Source organism: Notolabrus celidotus, chromosome 19, assembly GCF_009762535.1.
Source record: "Notolabrus celidotus isolate fNotCel1 chromosome 19, fNotCel1.pri, whole genome shotgun sequence".
Taxonomy (NCBI): domain Eukaryota; kingdom Metazoa; phylum Chordata; class Actinopteri; order Labriformes; family Labridae; genus Notolabrus; species Notolabrus celidotus.
In genome coordinates, this window is record NC_048290.1 from 22,529,119 (window position 1) to 22,552,107 (window position 22,989).

The window sequence follows — 22,989 nt, forward strand, 5'->3', positions numbered from 1 at the left end:
AGGTCTTTTTCTCCAATTAGCTGTGCACACAAGAACACAATTATGTTTAATTTTTGGCCTCATTAATTCTTTTTTTTTTACTTGACGCTGGGTTTGATGTCACTGTTAACGACTCTGACATACTAATGAAAATAAAGTACACACAACATTTACCAGGTGAGCGCCACCAAATATTGCACTAACCCTCCTATTCCATCAAGCATAACGCTGCTGCTTAATATGCTCATCCAAATACACTCACACTTATCTCAATTATACATACAGTACATTCAAATTAAATAATGACTCAATTAAAGCTGTGGAAGGATCTTTGTTCAAATGGTTTGGCTAGATAAGATTTGTGCTTTTAGATTCTGCTCTGGACTCCTGCTTATAGCATGTTTGCTTCAGAAAGAAAGTTACCTTCATTTTAGCAAGCTGAATATTATGGGACTTACCCAACACTCAGATTCAAAGTCAAGAATTTCTGAAGCCACGCCAAGTGTTCCGTGCTTAACTGTATAGCTTTTGAGAAATCAGTTGCAGCCCCATGCTGCTCATCCTGTTCACTTTGCTACTTCTGGTAACAGAAGCTCCTGTGAGGAGTTTTTAGCTTGTAGTCTAAGGGCCTGAAATAATGATTCCTCTTTGTGACCTACAGAAGCATAAAATATCATCGGCATAAAGACTGATTATGTCTATTTGGTGATTTTTAATGCCCATAAATGCTGCCGCTGGGTAGGTGGTTGACTCAAAAATGCCTATGTTTCCAACAGTTAGATGAGAATTTGTGAGAAAACACAGCTGATTGATGAACAGAGCATAAGCCGCAAAGAGGATCCACTTCGTCCACAGGGGGCGCTAAAATTGACAGGAACCAAAGTTCCTCACAGACAAGTTCCTTTAAGATGAATGCATTATAAACAATATCCACACCATCTAAACAAAGACATTTAGTGACAGATGATGGTAAGTGATGCCAAGTGGAGTCATTACCACTGATGAATCTGCACAGGTTAATAACTTGTACGCACAAGATTATTTTATTGTGTGCACAAAATAAAAACCATTCAGTGCCCCATACAAAAAAAAAATCAGTTACCAATTCATTATGCTTTGATCAACTAACCTATAATACAACTTACTAGTTCAGCTCTGAAGAAGTACCAAAGAAAAATGAACTAACTTTATGGACAGGAGTTTTGGATTAAGCCGTTTGTGCAGTTTATGCAGAAGTAACTTTTGTAAGCTTTTACGTACACACGGGCCATATTTGACAATTAAACAGGTAGAGGAGGAACTTGGGATGAAGAATGAAGAGCAGACAACAGAGAGACAAAAAGTAAAGGAAAACAGTACAATGTGGTTCACAACCACAAGGTCTGTCTTTGAGCAGATATGGAGTCCAAGAGTAAAAGCATGTGTTTTACATAACTCTACCGTTTGCATGAGCAAGACAGCTTTTTCACTCCGTGCAGGAATATATATGGAATAATGCAGGTGTAGGAGGCTGCAACATAACTGGCCACCTCCACCACTAATGACGAGGTGTGGATGTTGTTGGTGATGCGCAGAAGTATATGAGTCAGCCAGCAGACCAAGAACACGCTGGCTACCGCCACCACACTCTTGGCTGCCCTCACCTGAGAGGTTGAGCTTGAACTGGGTTTAGCCGGCATCTGGCTTGGCTTTGAAAGAGCTGGTGGAGCTTCAGCTATGCTGCCAACGATTGGTGCCCTGCTGAGGGGGGAGCTCTTGGAGCTTTGTCCTGTATAGATGCTGGTCAGAGATGCGGATTCTTTAGGGTCTTTTGAGGTGCTTGGACCAGAAGCAGTGCCAACTGATAGGTCAATATTCTTATGATCAGGGCTCTTCTTCTCCTCCTTATCCATCTCCTTGGCAGCGTCAGAGTTGTGACTCTTAATGCGTCGCTGGTTTCGAAGCAGAGTTATGACAATCTGGATACTGACAAACACAATCCCAGCCATAGGAAGAGCATTCGCCAGTGTCAGATAAAAGATATCATAAATCTGACTGGCGATGGCATTTGGGTAGAGGTCTACACAGTCTTCATGGCTGTCATTTGTTGCCTTGACGGTAACAAAGAAGAAGTGTGGAATGCCAAAGACCACAGCCACAGTCCAGCTCCCAGCCAGGAGACATCCAATCAAGCGAAGGCTGTCCAGCTGTACTGGAGCACCGCCTCGTTTTAGGGATCTGACAAGCTTCTGGTGCCAGAAAATGCTGATGAAGAATGTTGTGTAGATGCTGCTGGTTTCTGAGAGGTCAGCGCAAAAACGAAACACGCCACAGAACGTTTCCCCAAGAATCCAGCGTCCAGCAAAGTCTGCAATGGTGTCAGGCAGGTCCACCAGGTAGTTGGTGATGAGGTTTGAGGCAGCCAGGTTGATGAAGAGGACCTCGTTGGTGCGGATGCCAGATTTCTGCCCAGGTAGGGAGCTTATTGCCAGCCAGTTGTTTCCAAGGACTCCTGCCAGAAACATGAAGGCTCTGATGATGGATTCAATCAACTCTTCTGCGTCCATCTTCACAGAGTGAGTCCCTGAAGCTTGTGATGTTGGATGCTTTGTTCTTTGGAGGTTTATCAAGGAGGGAACGAAGCCCAACCCAATTACACTGTAGAGTCCACGCAACCCATCAAGGAGCCATTCTCATGTAATCCCTCTGAGATTCAGTGTGTTTTTCTCATGACAGGCCCTCCCAGGGAGCCCTCTGACTGAATGAGACTGAATGATGTAACTGAGGAAAGAATAAACAGCAGACTCTGATCGTCTACAAAGCAGCTGTGGAAATCTCAGGAGCCACTCATCAACAAATAATAGAAACATTATGACTCAGTAGTCTCTCTACCGCATGATCCATACCCATTTTATCACCCACCATCAGATCTTTTCGTCCCTGCATCATTGTGTCAGATCAAAACTATTGTGTGCAAGAAGTCATTTTATCTCCTCTCATCTGAGCAACGTGAGCACAGCTTCTTTTCACAATGTAGCGGCAGGTGATTTTACAACACACTATCAAGTCATATTTTTAATCTTTCACTTTTTTTCAGTTTGTTATGTTCAAGCATCAACTGAATTTTAGCACAGGGCATGTGTGCCCGCTCTGACAACAAACGTAGATGTGTCTGTCCAGTGACAATGGACCTTTAATCTATTTCCCATCATAGAGGGTGATAAAGTAGTGGCTAGCAAAACCTAAATGATCCATAGAGACTGATCAATATGTTGGTTAGCCAATATCATTGGACAAATACATGTCTGTAGAGCTGTGTCCGTCATTTTATTTATTGCACAAAAGTGCAGAAAATAATGCATTTGGAGAAATTGTTAAAATAATCAGCATTCCGAGTTCCCCGACAAGATCAGTGAGTTTGATCTAAATGTTATTAAACCAGTATAGATCTCTAGAAAATGGGCTGCAGTCAAAAGGTCGTTTACTGTTGTTTTATACATTCTGGCATTACCAAGAAATGTCTGAGAGCCACCAGGACGGCAATAAATCTTTACAATAAATGTCCTGCAGCCAATAGCCTTAGTCTAGTATAGCCTTTTTTTGTAATGTTGGATTCTTGCCAGAGGCAAAACCAACTCAGGGGCCAAGAAAGTGTTTATTCATTATTTATTTATTCAAGTCATTATTCTCTTGGCTACTTTTGCAGCTCGTAAAGAGACAACAGTATTTATTTCAGTATGTTTCATAACTGCTGTAAAGCTCCTCACAGGAGCTTTAAAGAAACATGCCTGATAGCACAGTTAATAGTACATTTAGTAAGTTTCGTCCAAGCAGCAACCTCCGGTCTAAAAATATGAGTCCAATGCGAAAGTGCTAAAAACTGCAGTTCATCAGGATCCGCTTGAGGCTGGCTCCGGAAGTACCGGAAACCACATACACACTAATTCAAAGAAGACGATCTTTACAGCCGAAATAAACATGTTTACAGCCTGGTACAAAAGACGAGTGTAGTCTGGATAGCTCATTTCTCGATCGTGGCAATTTCGAAGATATTGAGATTACAAGTCTTCCAATGAGAGGCACAGCTGACTTGATTGACAGGCGGGAGCACTGTAGCTGTTGGCTAGGAGACTCAAAGCCCGCCTCTTTACAGCAGCAATATGGCTGCCGCCGCCGATTAGCCTCAAAACAGCGCTTCAGAAACAGATGGGTGACGTCAAGATTACTATGTCCATATTTTCACCTCATGATAACGATCTTGGTACAAGATAATGAGTGAGTTTCCTCAACCTGCCATCTAACTTATTATATGATTCTTTAAAGCTCTGAGTTTGAATCATATTTGCGCCCCCTGTGGGCATAGATACCTCTAAGCTCTGTGCTGATCTTGCTTGAAATGTTTTCTGATGAAAAATATCATCCAGCTGTTTGTGATGGAACCACAGTATTAATTTTAGTCTATTTCATTACAAGCTAAAACCTCCCAACAGGAGCTTTAAATATTGATAAAGCCGGTTACTATTAACCTTAGCCTACATAGAGTAAGCTCGTGCCTGGAGACATTTTTCAAAGAATAGGCGGTCTGATACTTTTAGAGAATATTGGCTCAGAAATGAGGTTGCAGGAAATAATAGAGCAAGATATTTTGATCATTTACTAAGAGACAAACCAGCTGTTCATCAGATCACAGTGGGGGTTTCAGTGGTGTGTAGCAGTGTCTCACGTCATTCGTGAGTAAAAGCTCCACCTTTGGGATAAACCAGAGGCGGCATCTGTGCGCCGCTGCCTGCCGGCACAGTCAGGACGGGACGCAGGAGCGGGCAGAGCCGCTGAAGGCTTTAACATTTCCTCTGGTCTTTTTCGACGATGAGTTTTTGTTTCCAGCACTTCAATCTTGACGAAGGGCTTCGTCCGGAAAGAAACGCGAACAACCAGGTACTAGTTGCACGGTGGTGCGTTTACGGTCGCTTCCGTTAGTAGGATGAGACTCTGATGTGTGCGCAGAGGACAGGATGCCCGCCAGCGGCACCGACTCGCTGAAACCCAGCGCCTTCATCCCGGTGTGCACGGCCGCCTGCCTCCTGGTCGGCTCAACCTCCCTCTTCTTCGTCTTTACGTGAGTAAAGTTAGTGAAAGGCACTGTTTGTTTGTTCCACAGGAAATGCATCCATTCCTGAATACATCCTTTGCTCTTAAATCGCCTTGCATCCCTTCATCATCTTCATTTCTGCTTGCAGAATTGAGTTTTTACACCACACATTATTTTAAAAATGTCACTATTTGCTCCCTTCTTACCATTAAACAAAAATATAAAATACAGACTTTAACTGTAAAAAGCTGCTTCAAACCATAATTATATAAGAAATGCATTAAGACCACCGTTTCTTCCTCTTCATCACTCACTTCACTCTGCTGGCAGCCCCAGCAGGGACGGCCAACATCTGACCTGGTTGGCTCACAGTGTGGGCTAGTCTGGGTGCCTGCCCGGTGCACCCTAAGGACTCACAGTAAGCACAGTTTTAGGAAGATAAGCCACTCACAATCAACATCATGGAAACAATAAGTCTTTATGGGCCACATGTGGCAGATGATATCAAATATGTGTTCTACAAAAACCTTAAACCCACTTGGTTTGGGTTATGTCAGGATCAGATATGAGAATACTGATTGAAACCTGAGTTTTGATGTAACATTTGGTGTTGGAATAGTTAATTTTAGCCTCCTGGTTTTGACCTATTTGCGAGGTAAGGCAGAGCAAGTGGGAGGTTGAAAAGACTCAGCTCAAGCCAACGCTGCTGGCATTGCAGAGAAAAAACTGAATACAATATCCCATAATACCCTTGAATCCAATTTAGCTGAGAACTATAGGTTAGTCCGATTTATCCTATATATTTCAAAGCCTCGTGTAACTTAAGAACCAAGAAGAAGAAAAACAAGCAGACTAGTGTCAGATATTAAAGCACTTTTAATATAAACCCCCTCTGATATCCACTGATATACTGAATGCTCCCACTTCATCAGCTCTATGCCACTCTGGTAACCTTTGACCTCTGTAGCTACATCTGTCCTAGATTCCCCTGTATTCTCCAGCCGTGCAACATTTCCACTGGAATCTGACACCAGATTGGGAGTATAGGATTAGGATCCTGTCGCCAATGCCATGTGATCCCCCATCTGGGAAAAATGTCTGGGATCTTTGAATGTACGGTCAGACAGTGGATGTTTACTGTTCTCAATCTGGAGTGACTTCTACTGTAAAATGAATGATTTTAGTGGTTCAGTTACTTTGGCTATGCTCTATTTTCATACAGGTAATACAATATTATGTAACACACATTTGTGGTTCATATTCAATACATTTAAGGTATTCACTTCTCAGACTTTCTCCACCGTGATGCTGAATAATGTAATTACAATGTTATTACTATAGTCGTCACCTGACTTCACAAATTGGTTTAATTCTATTTTAGTTGTAACGATTGACTGTATAAGAAGGTGGATGGCACACCAGCTTCTAAAAGTGAGGCCAAAACACTTAAAGCTCCCCCTGGTGGCAGGTTATGATATAGGTCTGAAAGTCGGCCTGCTCCATCATAACAGATAGAACATAGGTCAAACTAGAGCATTAAAATAAGCATACATTTTTCCTCAAAATTGGTTTCTGTCATGAGATTTAGTTATTATCATGCTGATTTATTATATCAACCTTTATTTATACTTAACAGAGTCATTAAGATGCAATTGTCATTTAATAATAATAATAATAATAATAATAGTTAATTTTATTTATAGGCGCCTTTCTGGACACCCAAGGTCACCTTACAACATAGCAATAATAAAAGCAACACTCAACATTAAATAAATACATACATTAGAATAAAGAATACAATACTAAGAAAATGAAAGGGGGAGGAGAAGTCATTCCAGTGAGAGAGACAGATTAGAGTGCGTATGCTTGGCGGAAAAGGTGAGTTTTTAGGCGGGTGGGTATTTTTGTATGGAGGAGTTCAATGAGGTACTGAGGAGCTAAGTTGTTGATGGCCTTGTAGGTGAGGAACAGAATCTTGAAGATGATGCGGTTTTTAATGGGAAGCCAGCGGAGTTGCTGCAGGACAGGTGTGATGTGGCTGCTGGAGGAGGTTCTGGTGATGATATCGAGTCATTTACAGAAGCAATTAAAAGTCACATTGACACATATTGTGTGGAGACAAAAATAGATCACCAGCAAAATATGTCAGCATCCATCACAGCAGTATTTTGGCTTTACTTTGTTTTATAATGGGAGGAGATAGAGGCACGTTGTCCATGTTTATATACAGTCATGCTTGTATTTATCAATTTGACTCAGCAGCTGTCTTACAACATAAGTTCAAGGACTTGTTCCAAGAAGGAACAGACTCCTTGGCAAGGATAGGTCCAGAAAAACCCTGATGAACTTGAGCTACATTCTGTACAAGAGTTTAAAATAAATCAATGAGCTGCTGGTGTGATAGATTGAAAAGAGACTTCTTAATTGGCACCACATTGCTAAACCAGCAAAACCAGGACACTGCAATTGATTGAGCAATGAATCTGCCTCTTTTGGGATGAGGGTTACAATGGAGCTGAAATGACCTTATAACCTAAAACTGCTTCAAATTATACAACTCAGATTAGAGCTTATCATTTTCTGACGTCATGGCTCAAAACGACCCCAAAGTGAGTTTCTGTACCCTTACGTAACTTGAAAACCCGTACTTGTGAGTGTCTTGAAAACTCTTCTAGCTTTTTGTTTGCCGGTAAGATTTGGAAATTTTACCATAGACTCAAAGGCTATTAATATCAGCGCTCAGCAGGAAGTTAGACACATTTTCTTTTAGGAGGAATTGGCAGAAAGTCAGTATCTTGTCGGCTGCCAGTTAGGCTCACACTTTTCTGTGAGCCATAACTGGTTTCATACCCTGTGTATCTGCCAAGTCAGCAGCTGCAGCTGGACTGACTCACTTCCTCCAAAGGTGGAGATAGACAGGTGCCATGGTCTCTTCTGCCTGGTCTCAAAAACACTGATTCAGAAGGACGTGTCTTGTCATCTACCATAGCATCATCCTGCCCTTTGCCCTGTGACTGTGAATCATGGGAACATTTGTGAATGTCATCCAGTCAGGCCTTTTGTACTTTTGTTTTTCACTTTTGCAGAGCTAGAAGCTTTTATCCCTGAATTTTAATTCTAAACCCCGCAGCCATATAATATACTGTTTAAGTTACAGTCCTTTCATCTGTTTTATTCATGCAATTATAATGACTGTGTACATTTGAAGCATTCATTTCTCAGCTGCAGGTTTGGTAGAGATAGAAAACCACCCTTAAAATGGTTGAGGCTCTTTTGTCTTCCTCTCTGATAAAATTCATTAGTTGCCGGTTTCCTGCTTTTGTTCATCCGACCATGACCTTTTGTTTGGGCTGGTGCTAAAGGTTTTGTGCATTGTTTAACTAAGGTAGGTCGGCTACACCCAACAAAGACCACACTGATAAGAAAGACAAAAAGTGAAAGCCTTTTTAAATTAAGATACCAACTTCTCTGCCCAGACAAACCATTTGATCTACATAGTGAACTTTGATTTCAGAATACAGTAGAAACGGAAAAGGGAACATTATTTGAGGTAAAGTGGGCTCACTTAGGCTGAAACCTAAAGAGAAACCATACCAGAAGGATTATAGTCATAAAATGTAAATTGTTCATGTGTGAAATATTCCATGTTAACTAATATCAAGCATTTTTTTGCTGAATGTTGGCCTCTGTGGTCAGGGGTGTGTCCAGACTTTTTTGACTGGGTAGGCCAACCTGGGGCACCGACATAGGCAGGGGTGGCTAAAGTATTTGAGCGCACATGCACACAAATTAATAGCAATTACCTTTTCTGTTTTCACTATCTACTTTAGCAGCTATTAGAATATCACACAGTCGTTATATTCTTGTGTATAATATTCTGACCTTAAGAGGAAACAAAACAGAGTGGAAACACATCAATCTTCTTAGCTTAATTTTCTTAAATTAAAAAAGCTTCAGTCCTCAAAAAAGGATGTTTTCATTAAGTCACAACTGAAGGTACTAACAAAATAAAATTTGGAACACTTTGCAACACTAATAAAAAAGAAAACTACTGACAGCCTGTTAAAACACACCCCAAATGGTCAATTTAAACACATGTCTGACCAGACAAATAGTCAATCATAGCTTAGGATTTTGTGGTGGCACCTAGGGTGACCAATGGTAACTGCATTTATGTTAAATCCTGAGCATGGTGTCTTTAGCTAACATTAGCCAGTACTAGCTTACATTAAGGTTCCACGTGCTAGCTACTTTACATACTAAGGAGCTGAGAGCCAAACCCAAGGGTTTAACATTGAGCAAATATTACGTTTTATTATTTCTGAGTTTAACTAAAAGAAGTGTTCATTTTTATTTTTCATAAGTAGCATAGTCTCTCTTTCAGGAGTTATAACCTCAGTAAATGTTATGATAATCTCAGATAACAAACGATATCCTGTAACTGTATAAAATATGGACATAGTATCCATGACGTCACCCATCTGTTTCTGAAGCGCTGTTCTGAGGCCAGCCATATTGCTGCTGTTGAGCGATTGTGATGTAAAGAGGCGGGCTTAGAGCCTCCTAGCCAACAGCTACAGTGTTCCCGCCTGCTAATCAAGTCAGCCTCTCATTGGAAGGCTTGTAAACTCAATAGCTTCGAAATTGCTGCATTAGAAAAAAAATCACCCCCCCGTACAGTGTGTGCCTTTGGATTACATTAGCTAGTGCTACCTTATACTAAGTTTTCATTTGCTAGCTACTAGGGATGACCACAATTAATCGATTATCGATTAATTGATTGTTAAGAAATTACTCGAAACACACATTTTTGTTATCAATTTTCCGTCACGTGGAACAAACATCATGTGGTCTCATATTACACTCAGCTATCAGGGAGGTGTTTTAAGTTTAAAGCATGTTTCAATGTGAATCAGCTGTTAAAGATGTTGTGCACAGCGGAGACGCTCAGCTGGCGGCTGCGGCTATGCGTCAGGTTTCCACGTGCGCTTTTTAAAAGAGGATCAATACAAAACTGCTGCCAACAACAACACGGACACAAAGGTTGACAGCTTTAAACAGGATATTTCCCACTTTGGATACAAAGGCAACAGACAGGTGGGAAATTCTGGTACGCTACGTTTACAGACCAGCAACATCAGAGCCGTCTGAGCTTTTCTCCAGCGGGACTGATTATGACCCGGTTGCGCTCCTGGCTGACACCTGACCGAATACACATGTTTATTTTTCTCAATAAGAACGAGTAGACAGAAAACTGGACACTGTGAGTCTGAAGTACTTTTCTGTTAGTATTATGAGCCTTCACTTTATAAGATTATGTCCGCAGAGAATATTTTAATGAGCCTGATCGTTGATATTCTGCGTGTCAAACGTGTGCCCGTATTCAATACAGTCAGTTATATGCATTTTGTTGCTGTAGAAAATAAAATTTAGGGAGCAAACAACTTATTTGGCATTGTTTTTGACGTAAGAATAATAACGTTTTTTTTAATCAATTAATCGATAATTGATCGTTAACATTTCCAAAAATCGATCACGGAAAATACTTAAAATGTACATCCCTACTAGCTACTTTACATACCAGACCAAGGCTGAGACCTAAACCTGAGGGTTTAAAACTAAGAAAATGTAACTTTTATTACCCCTGAATTGAAATTTGCATCTGCTTGAAGTAATTTTATTCAGTGTTAGTGTCTCTCTTAGTTGAAGTCTCTCTTAAATTATCAGCCTTGAACTAAGATGCACAAACTGTGTTTTGAACAGGCTTACTGAAGTGACTTCAAATTGAAACACATACTTCAAACATTTTGTATATCCTTGATTATTTAAAGCTGAAATGCGTCACTTGAAAGTTTAAAAAAAAAGTCCTGTTGTCAAAATCAATCACATTCACAGGCTTCACACAGCAGTGATTCTAAATTGCCTCCATCTGTATTGGGTGGTGCACAGTGAGAGGAGGAATGATGAAATGTGGATGACAGTCACAGATCACATGAAACCACCATACTGTGACCACATGCTATTTGGAGATTTATTGTCCAGTCTGTGAGAATTTATTCACCCCCAGTTGTTTCCTGTGCTGATGGTGGTGTCTACAAATCTGACAGATTACATGGCAGTGATGTCATTTTTCAAACTGTGACAATATTTCACTGAAGGAGCCCGCTCTGCCAGCAGTAGTGAACTTACCGCACGACCAACAGTGTTGCGGGCGTCTGCTGATCCACTGACCCACTGTGGGGATGAGGGCAGTGTGCAGATTGCAGAGCAGCTTACCATTCTGTGTGATTTAATACAGCTCTGCCCGGCTGTTTCATTAGGTGGGGTTTGTCTTTGCCATGCTGCGTTGTAATGAACTGTCTCTTCCTGCGGTCCAGATGGCCTCAGGCCGATGAGGATGGAGGCTTGACGGCTATGCAGAGGCATCCGCAATGTAATCTGTTTTACAAGAAATCGGTCAGATGAACTCTTGCAGGGTTCAGAGTTTCATTTGCAGATGTGGAGCAGGCTGAATTTCAATCAACTAATCAATTTTTTTTTATCAAGCACTAAATTATAATAAAATATAAATCAAAAGCAGGTCTAGACAGTAATATATAGGGACACTACATTATTCCACCATCAGCGAGCATGACGTAAAAGGTGCAACTTCCTTGTAACAGACAGAAACCTTGAGCAGGACCAGACACTTGTTGACAGCCATCTGCTGCAGTCCAATGGTAAATGTTAAGAAATAGATCAAGACAGAATCTACCTTTTAGAAAAGAAAAAGAGAAATGAAACCCTTGTTTCAAAGACTTGGAGCAACAGTTCAAGAGTAAAACAGATTGTTTAACAAATGGTAGGATTTGATATAGTGCCGTATTAATGTGCTCCCCTTCAGAGGCTGTTTTTGTAACTAACCAGCTCGAGTTACACAGCTTATTGTAAGTGATCAGCTGTGACAGTTTAAGCACATGTCAAACATGACCACATTTAGCCAGAAGAACTTGAATACAAATCCTGAATAGCAGCCGAAAGGGGGAGGGGGGATCATATTATACTTCTTAATCTTTTTGTCACATATTCACTGCTTCTCCTTGTAATTTAATTATGTTAAATGTATTCAAATCCACAAAGAAATTCATGCCTAATTTGCAATGTTAATTTGTCTTGTGCTGTAAAAGAGGTACCAGTCAGATTTATCTCACAGTGTACAGTAGCGTGCTTTTTCATATGTGGAGAGCATTGACCACATGCACGCCATGTTTGTAATGAATGTGGGGAAAGCACAATGAACTGAACTGGCAGGAATGGTCTGTAATCCAGAGTTCATAATCCAGGGATTACTGGGTTTGCAGCTGGCATGGCATCAGCAGGCGTTCCTCTTGGGGGGGAAAAAAAAGAACCCCTCCCCCACGGCCTAAAACCAGCCGAGGGGTTTGGGGATTGGAGCTGCTGCTGGGATGAGTGTTTTCACGTTTATAGGATTTAATGTTAAACATCACATATGTGAAGACATATCTGAATCAATCTAAAGAAATTGAAATTTTTTCATGACCATACTGTCGCCACTGTTTTCATTCAACAGGCCTAAAAGTTAGACATTTGGAAATTATCTCCACACCAAAAACTGTAACTTCAAGTTATTGAAGGATACAAATTTGTATGCATTATTTACAGTATATGTAAGGGTAAACATGCAATGTCCGATCAAACACTGTAAATATAATCCAGTGAATCTTTCCCTCTCTATCACTGTAACCTGATTACACTGCCCCTCTCTTTAATCTCACAGCCGAGACATAATCATACTCCCATTCACTACCATACAACACGTACACACACACACACACACACACACACACACACACACACACACAGGCACACACTGAATCTCTCTAAGATTTTTATGGCACACAAACACAGAGAGATACTGGTTCAAATCCAGACAGAATACTCAGCCCAATACTGTTATGCAAAAATAATAATCTAGAAGCAATAACCTTCAACAGAATGGAGCAATTTCTCTCCAATTTATATGATGGAAAATCTTAATTTAAATATGAACATTCCACCAATGTGGATTTATTAACTTTAATAAGTCTTGTTGCTGATACGTTCAGTCAAAATTTGCTTTAATGCTCCTGTGAGGAACTTTTGTTTGGTGCTGTATTTGGCGCCCCCTGTGGACAAAGCTGTACCTGTTATCTCTTGGCTGATTTTTTTTACTGTACATGCATACGTTTTGTAATTATTTTTTAAAATCTCACCATGCTTTATTGTAACAGACAAATGCATGACTTGTGGAAATCTTTGCTTGAGAAACAGGCTGGTTTGGCTGAATGCAGCTAATAACTACTACTGGTACATTCCCCCTGCCAGCAGTTACAGACAGTAATAATGACTCAACAGAAATAGTCAATCTCGATGCTGATGATGTGCTGGTTTACTTTATAGTGCTTATAGAGGCATCAGTATTCATTTATTTCTTCAGATGCATCATCATCACTATAATAACAATTTAATCAAGTCAATTATTTGCATTGTGCACAATCTTCTGTTTTTCATATCTGATAAATCTGCAGATGACTTCCTCAGTCTAAATCACTTGGTTGTCTTTTTGAACAAAAAGCCCATCAGGAAAGAGTTTATCAGATTTTAGGATATAGTCGTGGACGTTTTTTTCATCCAAACCCGTCAGTATGAACCCAAAACTGTTCAGGTTATGATGTTATAAAACAGAAAAAAAGCAGCAAATCCTTCTAGCTTTTTAAAATCCTCAAATCTCAAATCATAAAGCCCCTGGTCCCACCAGTCTCTGCAGACTCTCGTCATTTCAACAAAACTAAGGGTTTATGTGGGGAATTGTTTTTTTCTTATTATCATACATGAGGTTTGAAATGAATTGGTGCCACACTGAAGCATTAAATATTTTCTTACGCTGTTTATCTTGGAAAATATAAAGATATTTTGTTGTTTGAAGGTTCAAAAATGAGTATATGTCATTTCGCTGTTAAATAAAGTGGCTTGGACAGTTTCTGAGACGACACAATGATTTGTCAATATGACATTTGGATGAAGAAACTCACGAAAGCTGTGTTTCTCTTTTTCTGAAGTTCTAAAAACAACATGAGAAATGAAAAAGGCAAAAATCAACAATATTAAAGCATAATGACGATCCTTACATCTCATTAAAAGTCTTGTCCTACTTTATGGTGTAAAACAGAAACAGTAAGTGTCTTTTCTGTCCTGCAGGGTACCCCATCATTTAATCCCTTGTTCCGGGCCCTGGCGAACATGCACTAATACACGCTTATCTTTCGCTGTAAACAATTACTTTTCGAATCTGCTGCTCCCCTCGGAATAAATGTGATGAAGATTATCTCTTACAATCTTTGTTGTGGCCCTGATTTGTGTTAACCTCAACCTCCAAAGGATGGATACGCAGCAGGTTTAGAAACACTCTGGAACCCTTGAATGCAGCTTTGAATGATCACTCTGTTACGAGCACCGGAAACAGCTTCTCTTTTATTTTCTGTTTGGATATTCAGATGTCCCTGGCTGGCTGTGACCATCTGCCCAGCTGTACCACCATGTTGTGCCATCCTCTTCCTTTTTGTGCTGGCCAACTTCACCATGGCAACCTTTATGGATGCTGGTGTGCTCCCAATGGGTGAGTAATCAAACTGATGTTTCTCTCACAGAAAAGAAGCATCCCTCTTTAAAAAAAAAATCATCTGTGGAAGTGTTATCGTAGCAAATCTCTTGTTTTGTTTTCCAGCAAACGAGGACGAGGATAAAGATGATGAGTTCCGTGCTCCACTGTACAAGAACGTAGATGTGAAGGGCGTCCAAGTGCGGATGAAGTGGTGTGCATCGTGTCATTTCTACAGACCCCCACGCTGCTCCCACTGCAGCGTCTGTGATCACTGTGTGGAGGTGAGAGCATGGATTTAAAGAAAAACAAGTCAGCTTTTAGATAGAAGAACTGCATACATAAGAGAGAGAGAGAAATTAAATATGTTGGGGAATTAAAAATTGCAGCAGTGTGTATAGTCAAAGTCAAAAAAGAGGGATTTCTGCAGAGCAAATGATGGACAGAGTGTGGTGGAGGGAGAGAATCTCATTAATCAGGTTAATCCTTTTTCCCAGATCTCTTGTAGTCTCAGTAGAAATCCAATTTGAAAAATGGTTCAGTCCACCGGCATTAAAGAAAACAAAGTGGATATTTAAGTTTGAATGCTTTGATACTCACTGTCTGTTTTCTTTAACACTTTCCCCTCTCAGGACTTTGACCACCACTGTCCCTGGGTCAACAACTGCATCGGGAGGCGAAACTACCGTTACTTCTTCCTGTTTCTGTTGTCTCTGACAGTCCATATGATCTGTGTTTTCACCTTTGGCCTCCTGTATGTCCTAAACCACAAGGATGACCTGTGGAAGCTGCACTGCACTGTCACGTATCCTTCTGTGAGGGTAAATCTGAGCTTTTCTTTGTGTAAATGTATTTGATCTCTGTGTAACCGAGACCAGGTTTCCTTGACTGCGCATACAGTTTGGTTGTGATTAGTATATCAGGGCTGTTTCTGATCCCGGTCCTGGGTCTGGCTGGATTCCATCTGTACCTGGTCTCCAGAGGACGCACCACCAATGAGCAGGTAAGTTTGAATTTCCAAATAATTAACTACTGTCAAGAGCAGAGAAAATGCCATCATACATACATCATATACTAAAAGTTTATCCTTCACATGGAGCACTGACTGGGATTTCAACCTTGATTTTTGGGTTAAAAGAAACCAATGGGCTCCAATGATGTTAATCCCAAACACCTCCCAAAACAGAATATTGCTATTTTGCTTATTTCAGCATCGAAAGGGCATCGAACATTTATGGTTGTAGTGAAATATATATAATCATTTGGCAGTGGAAGATGATATCCAGTCTACTAAAATTTCAACGCATTTTATTTTTCTCGTAAAATTTCAAATAAGGCTCTATGAGAGCTGTGTGATGTGGAAAAGATTTAGAGACATCGTATAAAGAAGCTATTGCATTGAAGATAAAGAAGACTTTGCATGTGCAGGTACTTAGACTGTTCAGCTCTGAAGGTAGACAGACCCCTGAATGCCGATGTAGTTGATTGATGCCTGATAGAAAGACGAGTTTGGAGATAACTTGGTGCCTTATGGGGATGACTGCTGGACATGAAAGCTGTTTATTTTTACTCTATTGGGTCCAAATCTAGCCTCACTTATGCTTGCAAATACTCTGTTTTCATACATAACATTTTTTTGTTTTTGATGACTGTGATGCACCACTCACTTGTACAATTGTTTTCCTATATATGAGATAGCTGGAAGATGGCTGTTTATGTCAAAGATAAAAAGATCCAACCTTTTTAGATACCTTGAGGGTACGGATACGGACACCTAGGCTTCGGTTAAAATAGAATATGCTACCAGTCAAGAATATCCTGGACCAGTAGTCTGGTCACTGGTGTGTGATCTACTTGTGTTTTTAGTCACACTGCACTGTGTGACGTGTAACTCATTTCCAACCAGTTTACAGTTAGACTTCAGAGTGACGGTGGGCAAACGTCTGAGCTCCAGAAATCTGTAGTGAAGCACATCACTGTAACATCTTTTAACTCTGTTGATAAGTGTTTGCAGTGTTTTGCAAGTTGTAGCCAGAGTTGTTAGCAAAAAGAGCAAGTAGTAACACAAAAATGCTGAGTCTCTGTAGCTAGCTCCCTCCATGCTACATTAGCTCTTCAGCTGGCAAAATACACAGACCTACTAATGTTTAATACACATCCTAAAACAACTGGTGCAAATAAAAAAAAAAAAAAAATTCTAGTCCACAGAAAAATATGAATTAGGTCCAGACCATAGACTGGCAAACCTGTAGCCTCCTGGCTAACAGCTACAGTGTGCCCACAATTAGCCGTGCCCCTAATTATACCTAATTTTATTTTTATTTTTATTCAACCTTTATTTAACCAGATGAGACCCATTGAGATCAAGACCTCATTTACAAGGGCGATCTGGCCAAGAGGTCAGCAGCACACGTCAAAATAAATAGCACAACTCAACTGCATGGAGCATATATACAGACAGTGTGTAGAAACAATCAATAATTTAAAAGGGCAACTCATTTGCAAATAAAGTGCAATTTTTGATCACAAAAACAGCATTTAAAAACACAGGCACCTTTCTGGGGTCTGTCCTTCATTTAAGATTGGATTATGCTTAGACATGAAAAATTTTACTCTGCACCATTTATTTTATACTTCCTTTTTACTCATGATATTTTTGTAATGGGCAGGAAGTTCTTTCAGCGTCCTTTCATAATAAAAGCCAGTATATTCAAAATCAGAAAAAATAAACCCCTAAAAGCTTGTGGCAGGGAAACTGCAAAATAAAAGCATACCAATTGCATTTTTTTAATCAACCATACCTCTCTTTTAACAGGCAGAAACCTCAAGCAGCACCAGAATTATAGGTGTACAGCCATCTGTTGGAACCAGCTGATTTTGTATCCCTTGATCTTAACTTATATTGTTGTCTTTTTGTGATCCTAAAGGTAACAGGGAAGTTTCAAGGAGGAGTAAATCCTTTCACACGAGGTTGCTGCAACAATCTGGAGTATCTCGTCTGCAGTCCCATCTCCCCAAAGTAAGAACCATTTCTTCAACTGTATCTCAAACTTTTTAAGAGTTCTTTTCTGACTCACTGGTTTTTCATGTGACACCAGGTACACAGCCAGGCCCAACAAGAAAACAGTGATTCATATTCAGCCTCCGTTCCTGAGACCAGAGATTGACAGACAGATGTCAGTAAAAGTCCGCGACAATGGCGTACAGAGTCAGGATCATCAAGCTAAAGTATGCATAAGCAAAGTACACGCAAAATTCAAAACACACAGTTCTCCCAGTTATAATCTACGGATTGTAACCTCACTTGTCAGATGGATTAGTCTCTCGTGTTTTCTGTTTTTTTTTTCCTACTAGCAAACGTCAGCAGGAGCTGTCGAGCTGTCAGACATCAAACAGATGAAAACTCCACCACCACTGCCACCGAAACCAGAGCACGGCCTGCTGAAGAGCCACTCCACTGCCACAGATGGTACTGTAGTGCAATAATATATACTGTTGTAACCAATCATAGCTTTGAAGCAGTATTTTGAAAGCTAAAGCACTTGTGCTGTTACAAAAACACCAGAACAAATCAAGGAAGCAATTAAGTGCAACTGCAGAGAAAATAAAAGGCTGTGATTGTTCAAAATAACCGAAACCAGCACACTGATCCAACATACACTACCACTCATAAAGCCCGTTTTAGCTTATTTCTCTGCACTATTGTTATAAAAAATACTGTATCAAGTCTTCAGTGAGCTAACACTGCTGCACTTGGCAACAATTTACTTCTATTATCATGAGCAGGAGTTTATTTTCAGCCCATCATCCCACATACAGCCTCCTGATTGCATAATTACATACCGGCCAGTTCAAGCTCAAGTTCTTTATTTCTATATGTTAAACACTTAAAGTGTAGCATTTGCAATAATGTTCTCAAGCTCCCTCTAACAATGCTCAGGCTAGTGTGCATGTAGGAAACAATGTGTATCTAAGACGTAGACATAAAAAGTCTTGTTTGAGTATTTGAACTATTAAACCTTCTTCAAAATGTTAGACAATAACGACCTATTTCTCATGACCAACAACAAGAGGATAACCAATAATTTCACATTGTTTAAAGCTGTGGTTCTCATCGGGTGAGTCAGGACCAAAAAGTGGGTCACGGAGCCATTTTCAGTGGGCGGTGGAACAAAGTTGTGTTGTAGCCTAAAGTTTTTTCTGCACCTTTTTTTTGAAGGACGTGTGTTTGCTATGATGCAGAGTTCCTGCAGTAATAGATTAGTTCACGTTGCAAAAAGTCAAAACTGAGCAAGTGTTTTGTGTTATTTTCAGGAGAGTTATTTCATTATACTCAATAATTTCCAACCCCAACTTCATCAAGGCAGATGGCTGTCTAACATGAGTCTGGTTCTGCTGGAGGTTTCTGCCTGTTAAAGGAAATTTGTCCATGCCACTGTTACTTGCTAAAAGCTGCAAAGTGCTCTGCTCATGGTGGATTAAGATGAGATCAGACTGAGTCCTGTCTGTAAGATGGGACTGGATCTTATCCTGTCTTAATGTTGGGTCTTTGTAAATAATATAACAGAGTACGGTCTAGACCTGCTCTGTTTGTAAAGCGTCTTGAGATACCATTTGTTGTGATTTGGCGCTGTATAAATAAAGAGTGATTGATTGAATAGAAACCACTTTCATGTCTAGATAAACATCATATTTTAAGACATTAAGAGAAAAGATAAGAGCAGAGTGTAATGAGTAAAGAAATCTGCCAATGGAGTAAGTCAAGTTTACTTATAAAGATAATAAAGATAATAGATAAAATATACTAAATCGTTTAATTAATAAATTATAGATAACAGAAAACCATGTGTGCAAATAAGATGTGATAGGCCAACATATTGTGTTATTAATAGGCGCCGTATCCAGTATCGTATCTAGTATTGTATCCAGTATCGTATCATATGGTATGGTATGGTATGGTATGGTATGGTATGGCATCACATCACATTGCATCTAAATGTATCGCATCGTATCTTATCGTGACTTACTCCGTGATTCCCACCTCAAGCTTATCCTTTAAAAACTGTTATCCTAGTGTACTGCATTGTATTGTATCTTATCGTATCATATCATACTATTATGAGTTACACCGTGATTCCCACCTGAAAGCTTATTCTTTCAAACCATTAATCCAGTCATTGCTGAGCTATTTAGTGAATTTCTGTGTCATATGATTGAATGTTTTCTCTTCCAGAAGTGGGACACCACACAAAATCCATCGTCCCTGCATCCATTCCCACTGTGCCACAGTTACGTCCCGTCCTGGAGGCTATATCCAGAGGATCATCACCTATCCCTCCAGAGCAGGTACTTCTCAGTCTGATGTTAATTTGTTACATAAGAGTGTCATCTTCTATACCAGGTCCTGGTTTTATCTTTGGCCCTGACACACTCTGTTGTCTGTTTTGTGCTGTGTTGTTTAGCTGCTGAGGACATCTGAGCATCAGGGGAACAACAGGAGTCCTGACCTCCGCTCTGAGTCTAAAGACAGCCCTCTGAGAGGCAGCCAGAAGGCCGGCTCGCACATCCAGACCAACAGCATCTCCGGTTCGCTGCAGCTCAACTCTCTGACCCTCAACTCCCGCTCTCTCACCCTCAAACACAGCAATCGCCATGGCAACAAACCCCAGATTCACGGCATCCACAGTGACAGTCTGGGTTCCAACGCTGCGCCGGGTATCATCACTCCATCCAGCCTGCTGGCCAATCACAGCAGCAGCAGCTTGTCCTACGACAACCTCATGAACCCTGCGGACTCTCAGTTCCTGCCTCAAAGAGGGGCTCCTCCAGTTGGCTACCATCCCCACTATATGTCTGTGGGTGCAGATGGTACTGTGGTGCAGAGGGCCCCTCCTCACGCCTACAGCCCTGTGTTTATGGGCGTCACCAGACAGTCTCCTCAGCCTCGAGACACCTCACCCTCCCTGCAGGGCCTCACCTCTAGAGATCCCTCCCCTTCGCTCCAAGGATTCATCCAAAGAGACCCTTCCCCATCTTTCCAAGGCCTGATGCAAAGAGACCTTGCCACCCAAAGTGTTACAACACGAGATATCCCCCCTCCAAGTTTGGCATCTCAAAGCCTTCGAGACAGCCTCAGGGATCTGCAGAGTTTGACGCCTCCAAAGTCTGCCGCTGCTCGCTATGACAACTTCTCAAAGAGTATCATGGCATCCCTTCACGAGAGACGGGAAATGGAGGAGAGGGACAGGATGCTTCGTCTCCATGCCAGATCACAGGCTCTGTATGGCCCAGATGTTGGAATCTACGACATCCCCAGCAGGAGGAGCTTACCACCTGACAACATCCACCGGCCTGTGGGCTCCCGTGGACCAACTCCTCCTGCATACGGCTCCAGGGAGTTCCTCATGAGCACCGGCATCCTTGGTTATGGGATGAGGACGTCGCCACTCTCCAGCTCGTCCACATCGTCTCTGACTCGAGGGCCCAAAACGTCCAGCTCTCCTCTGCAGAGCAGCAGCAGCAGCAGCCTGCAGAGCAAAGGAAGGTCTTCCTCTCCTGCTTACTGCCCTGACAGACAGACTCAACCCCTCCCTTCCTCCACTTCCACACTGCCCCGTTTACCCTCCACCTCCGCTTCCTCTGCTCCCTCTTACGCCTCCTACGCCACAGCAAAGAGATCCTCGCTTACGTACTCCTCTGAGGGGAAGGACTCGGTCACCCTGGGAGCCCTGAAATAAAACGAAAAAAAAAGAAGGAAAAAAATACTCCATGTCTCTGGTGTGAATGAATCATCTATGCAGTGTTAGTCTCAGTCTTCACAGCTCTGAAATACTTTGTAAATAAGAGGCCATTTGGGACTTTTCCTGTGTGGGAGGGTGTGTGAGAAACAAACACACAGTGAAGGATAAACTTAGAAAAATATTCTCCCTAAAGTCTTGTCCAAACTTTAAAAACAAACTGTAAATCTCAGGATAGTTGTGCCTCCTCTTACAAACAGAGCGAGCTCTTTAAACTCAGTGGAAGCAGAAGGGCTATGTGAGGAATACAGATGGACTTTCTATCTGCTTTTATGTGTTTTGATATTGCTTTTGTGAAACAATGTAATACCATGCTATCTAAATTGTCTCCTGCTGCAAATGACCCAGTTTAATAAAATTTTGTAGTTGTTTATATGAATAAACATATTTTGTAATTTTTATTTCTCTTTCTACATTATTTCTTTGTGGCTTTTAATTTCAAGACCTGCATAGGTAAAACAATTTTTTAACAAACCTGAGTGAGAATTCACATATTGTTATTGGCTGTGTTAAATACTTGATTCTGATTGGTCAAACCCACAACAGTGAATGATTCTCAATGGAAAAGCAACACAAGGGTCAATTTGATCACAAAGGTTGTATAAAATCAATCCGCAGAAATAGGTCTGGCACATTTCTCCTATTGTCTGTTGACACTGTGGCAAAAATGGTAGTCTCTGTATAAGGAAACTTGAGAGACCAGAAATAATCAGTTTGCGGACACAGATGTGAGAAAAGCCTGAGGACTAGCTACTAGGCCTCAATCATCTCTGATAGGGACAATTGGAACAAGATCCTGTCCTGCATCCAGGCAACGTTTCAGGATCCTGGTCACTTCGTCAGGATTCAAATTTGCATAACCTCCTGTTGACTATACAATATCCCTTAGAAAGCACATACCATTCTCATTCACTAAAAAAAAAACTTAAAAAAATACATTATTTGTGGGATTTTTGTTACCATTATTTGATAGGACAGTTGAAAAGAGACAGAACATGGTGGGAGAAGAGATGAGGGTTGATTTGCATTAAATGGTCGAGGTCAGGTTTGATCCTGCAACATTACATGGAGGACTGTAGCCTCTGCCTCTTTTCCAATGACTGAGCTTAACCTGAAAAATGCATTGCTCTCTGTTTCAAATACAGTGGGGCAAAAAAGTATTTAGTCAGCCACTGATTTTGCAAGTTCTCCCACTTAGAAAGATGAGAGAGGTCTGTAATTTTCATCAGAGGTACACTTCAACTATGCGAGACAAAATGAGAAAAAAAAATCCAGGAAATCACATTGTAGGATTTTTTAAGAATTTATTTGTAAATTAAGATTTCTGGCTCTCTCAGACCTGTAACTTCTTCTTTAAGAAGCTCTTCTGTCCTCCACTCGTTACCTGTATTAATGGCACCTGTTTGAACTCGTTATCTGTATAAAAGACACCTGTCCACAGCCTCAAACAGTCAGACTCCAAACTCAACCATGGCCAAGACCAAAGAGCTGTCGAAGGACACCAGGAA

General features: G+C 40.9%; 2 protein-coding genes and 1 long non-coding RNA gene across 3 annotated transcripts in view; 1 reads left to right on the forward strand and 2 right to left on the reverse strand.

The window, feature by feature from the left end:
- Positions 1-1,097: 1,097 nt before the first annotated feature.
- On the reverse strand, positions 1,098-2,793 carry LOC117831380 (rhodopsin). Its single transcript, XM_034710044.1, has one exon. The coding sequence runs from the start codon at positions 2,523-2,525 to the stop codon at positions 1,416-1,418; it is 1,110 nt and encodes a 369-aa protein (XP_034565935.1). The 5' UTR covers positions 2,526-2,793; the 3' UTR covers positions 1,098-1,415.
- A 1,798-nt stretch (positions 2,794-4,591) lies between these two features.
- Positions 4,592-21,864, forward strand: zdhhc8a (zinc finger DHHC-type palmitoyltransferase 8a). The gene is made up of 10 exons (XM_034710250.1): positions 4,592-5,074; positions 14,581-14,702; positions 14,811-14,968; positions 15,317-15,489; positions 15,585-15,687; positions 17,612-17,703; positions 17,783-17,912; positions 18,039-18,153; positions 19,918-20,030; positions 20,147-21,864. The coding sequence occupies exons 1-10, from the start codon at positions 4,971-4,973 to the stop codon at positions 21,419-21,421; spliced, it is 2,385 nt and encodes a 794-aa protein (XP_034566141.1). The 5' UTR covers positions 4,592-4,970; the 3' UTR covers positions 21,422-21,864.
- LOC117831529 overlaps positions 20,687-22,989 on the reverse strand; it is a 52,629-nt gene continuing 50,326 nt past the window's right edge. Inside the window, exon 4 of the long non-coding RNA XR_004635021.1 lies at positions 20,687-21,412. This is a non-coding gene — a long non-coding RNA (uncharacterized LOC117831529). The remainder of the gene's footprint in view (positions 21,413-22,989) is intronic.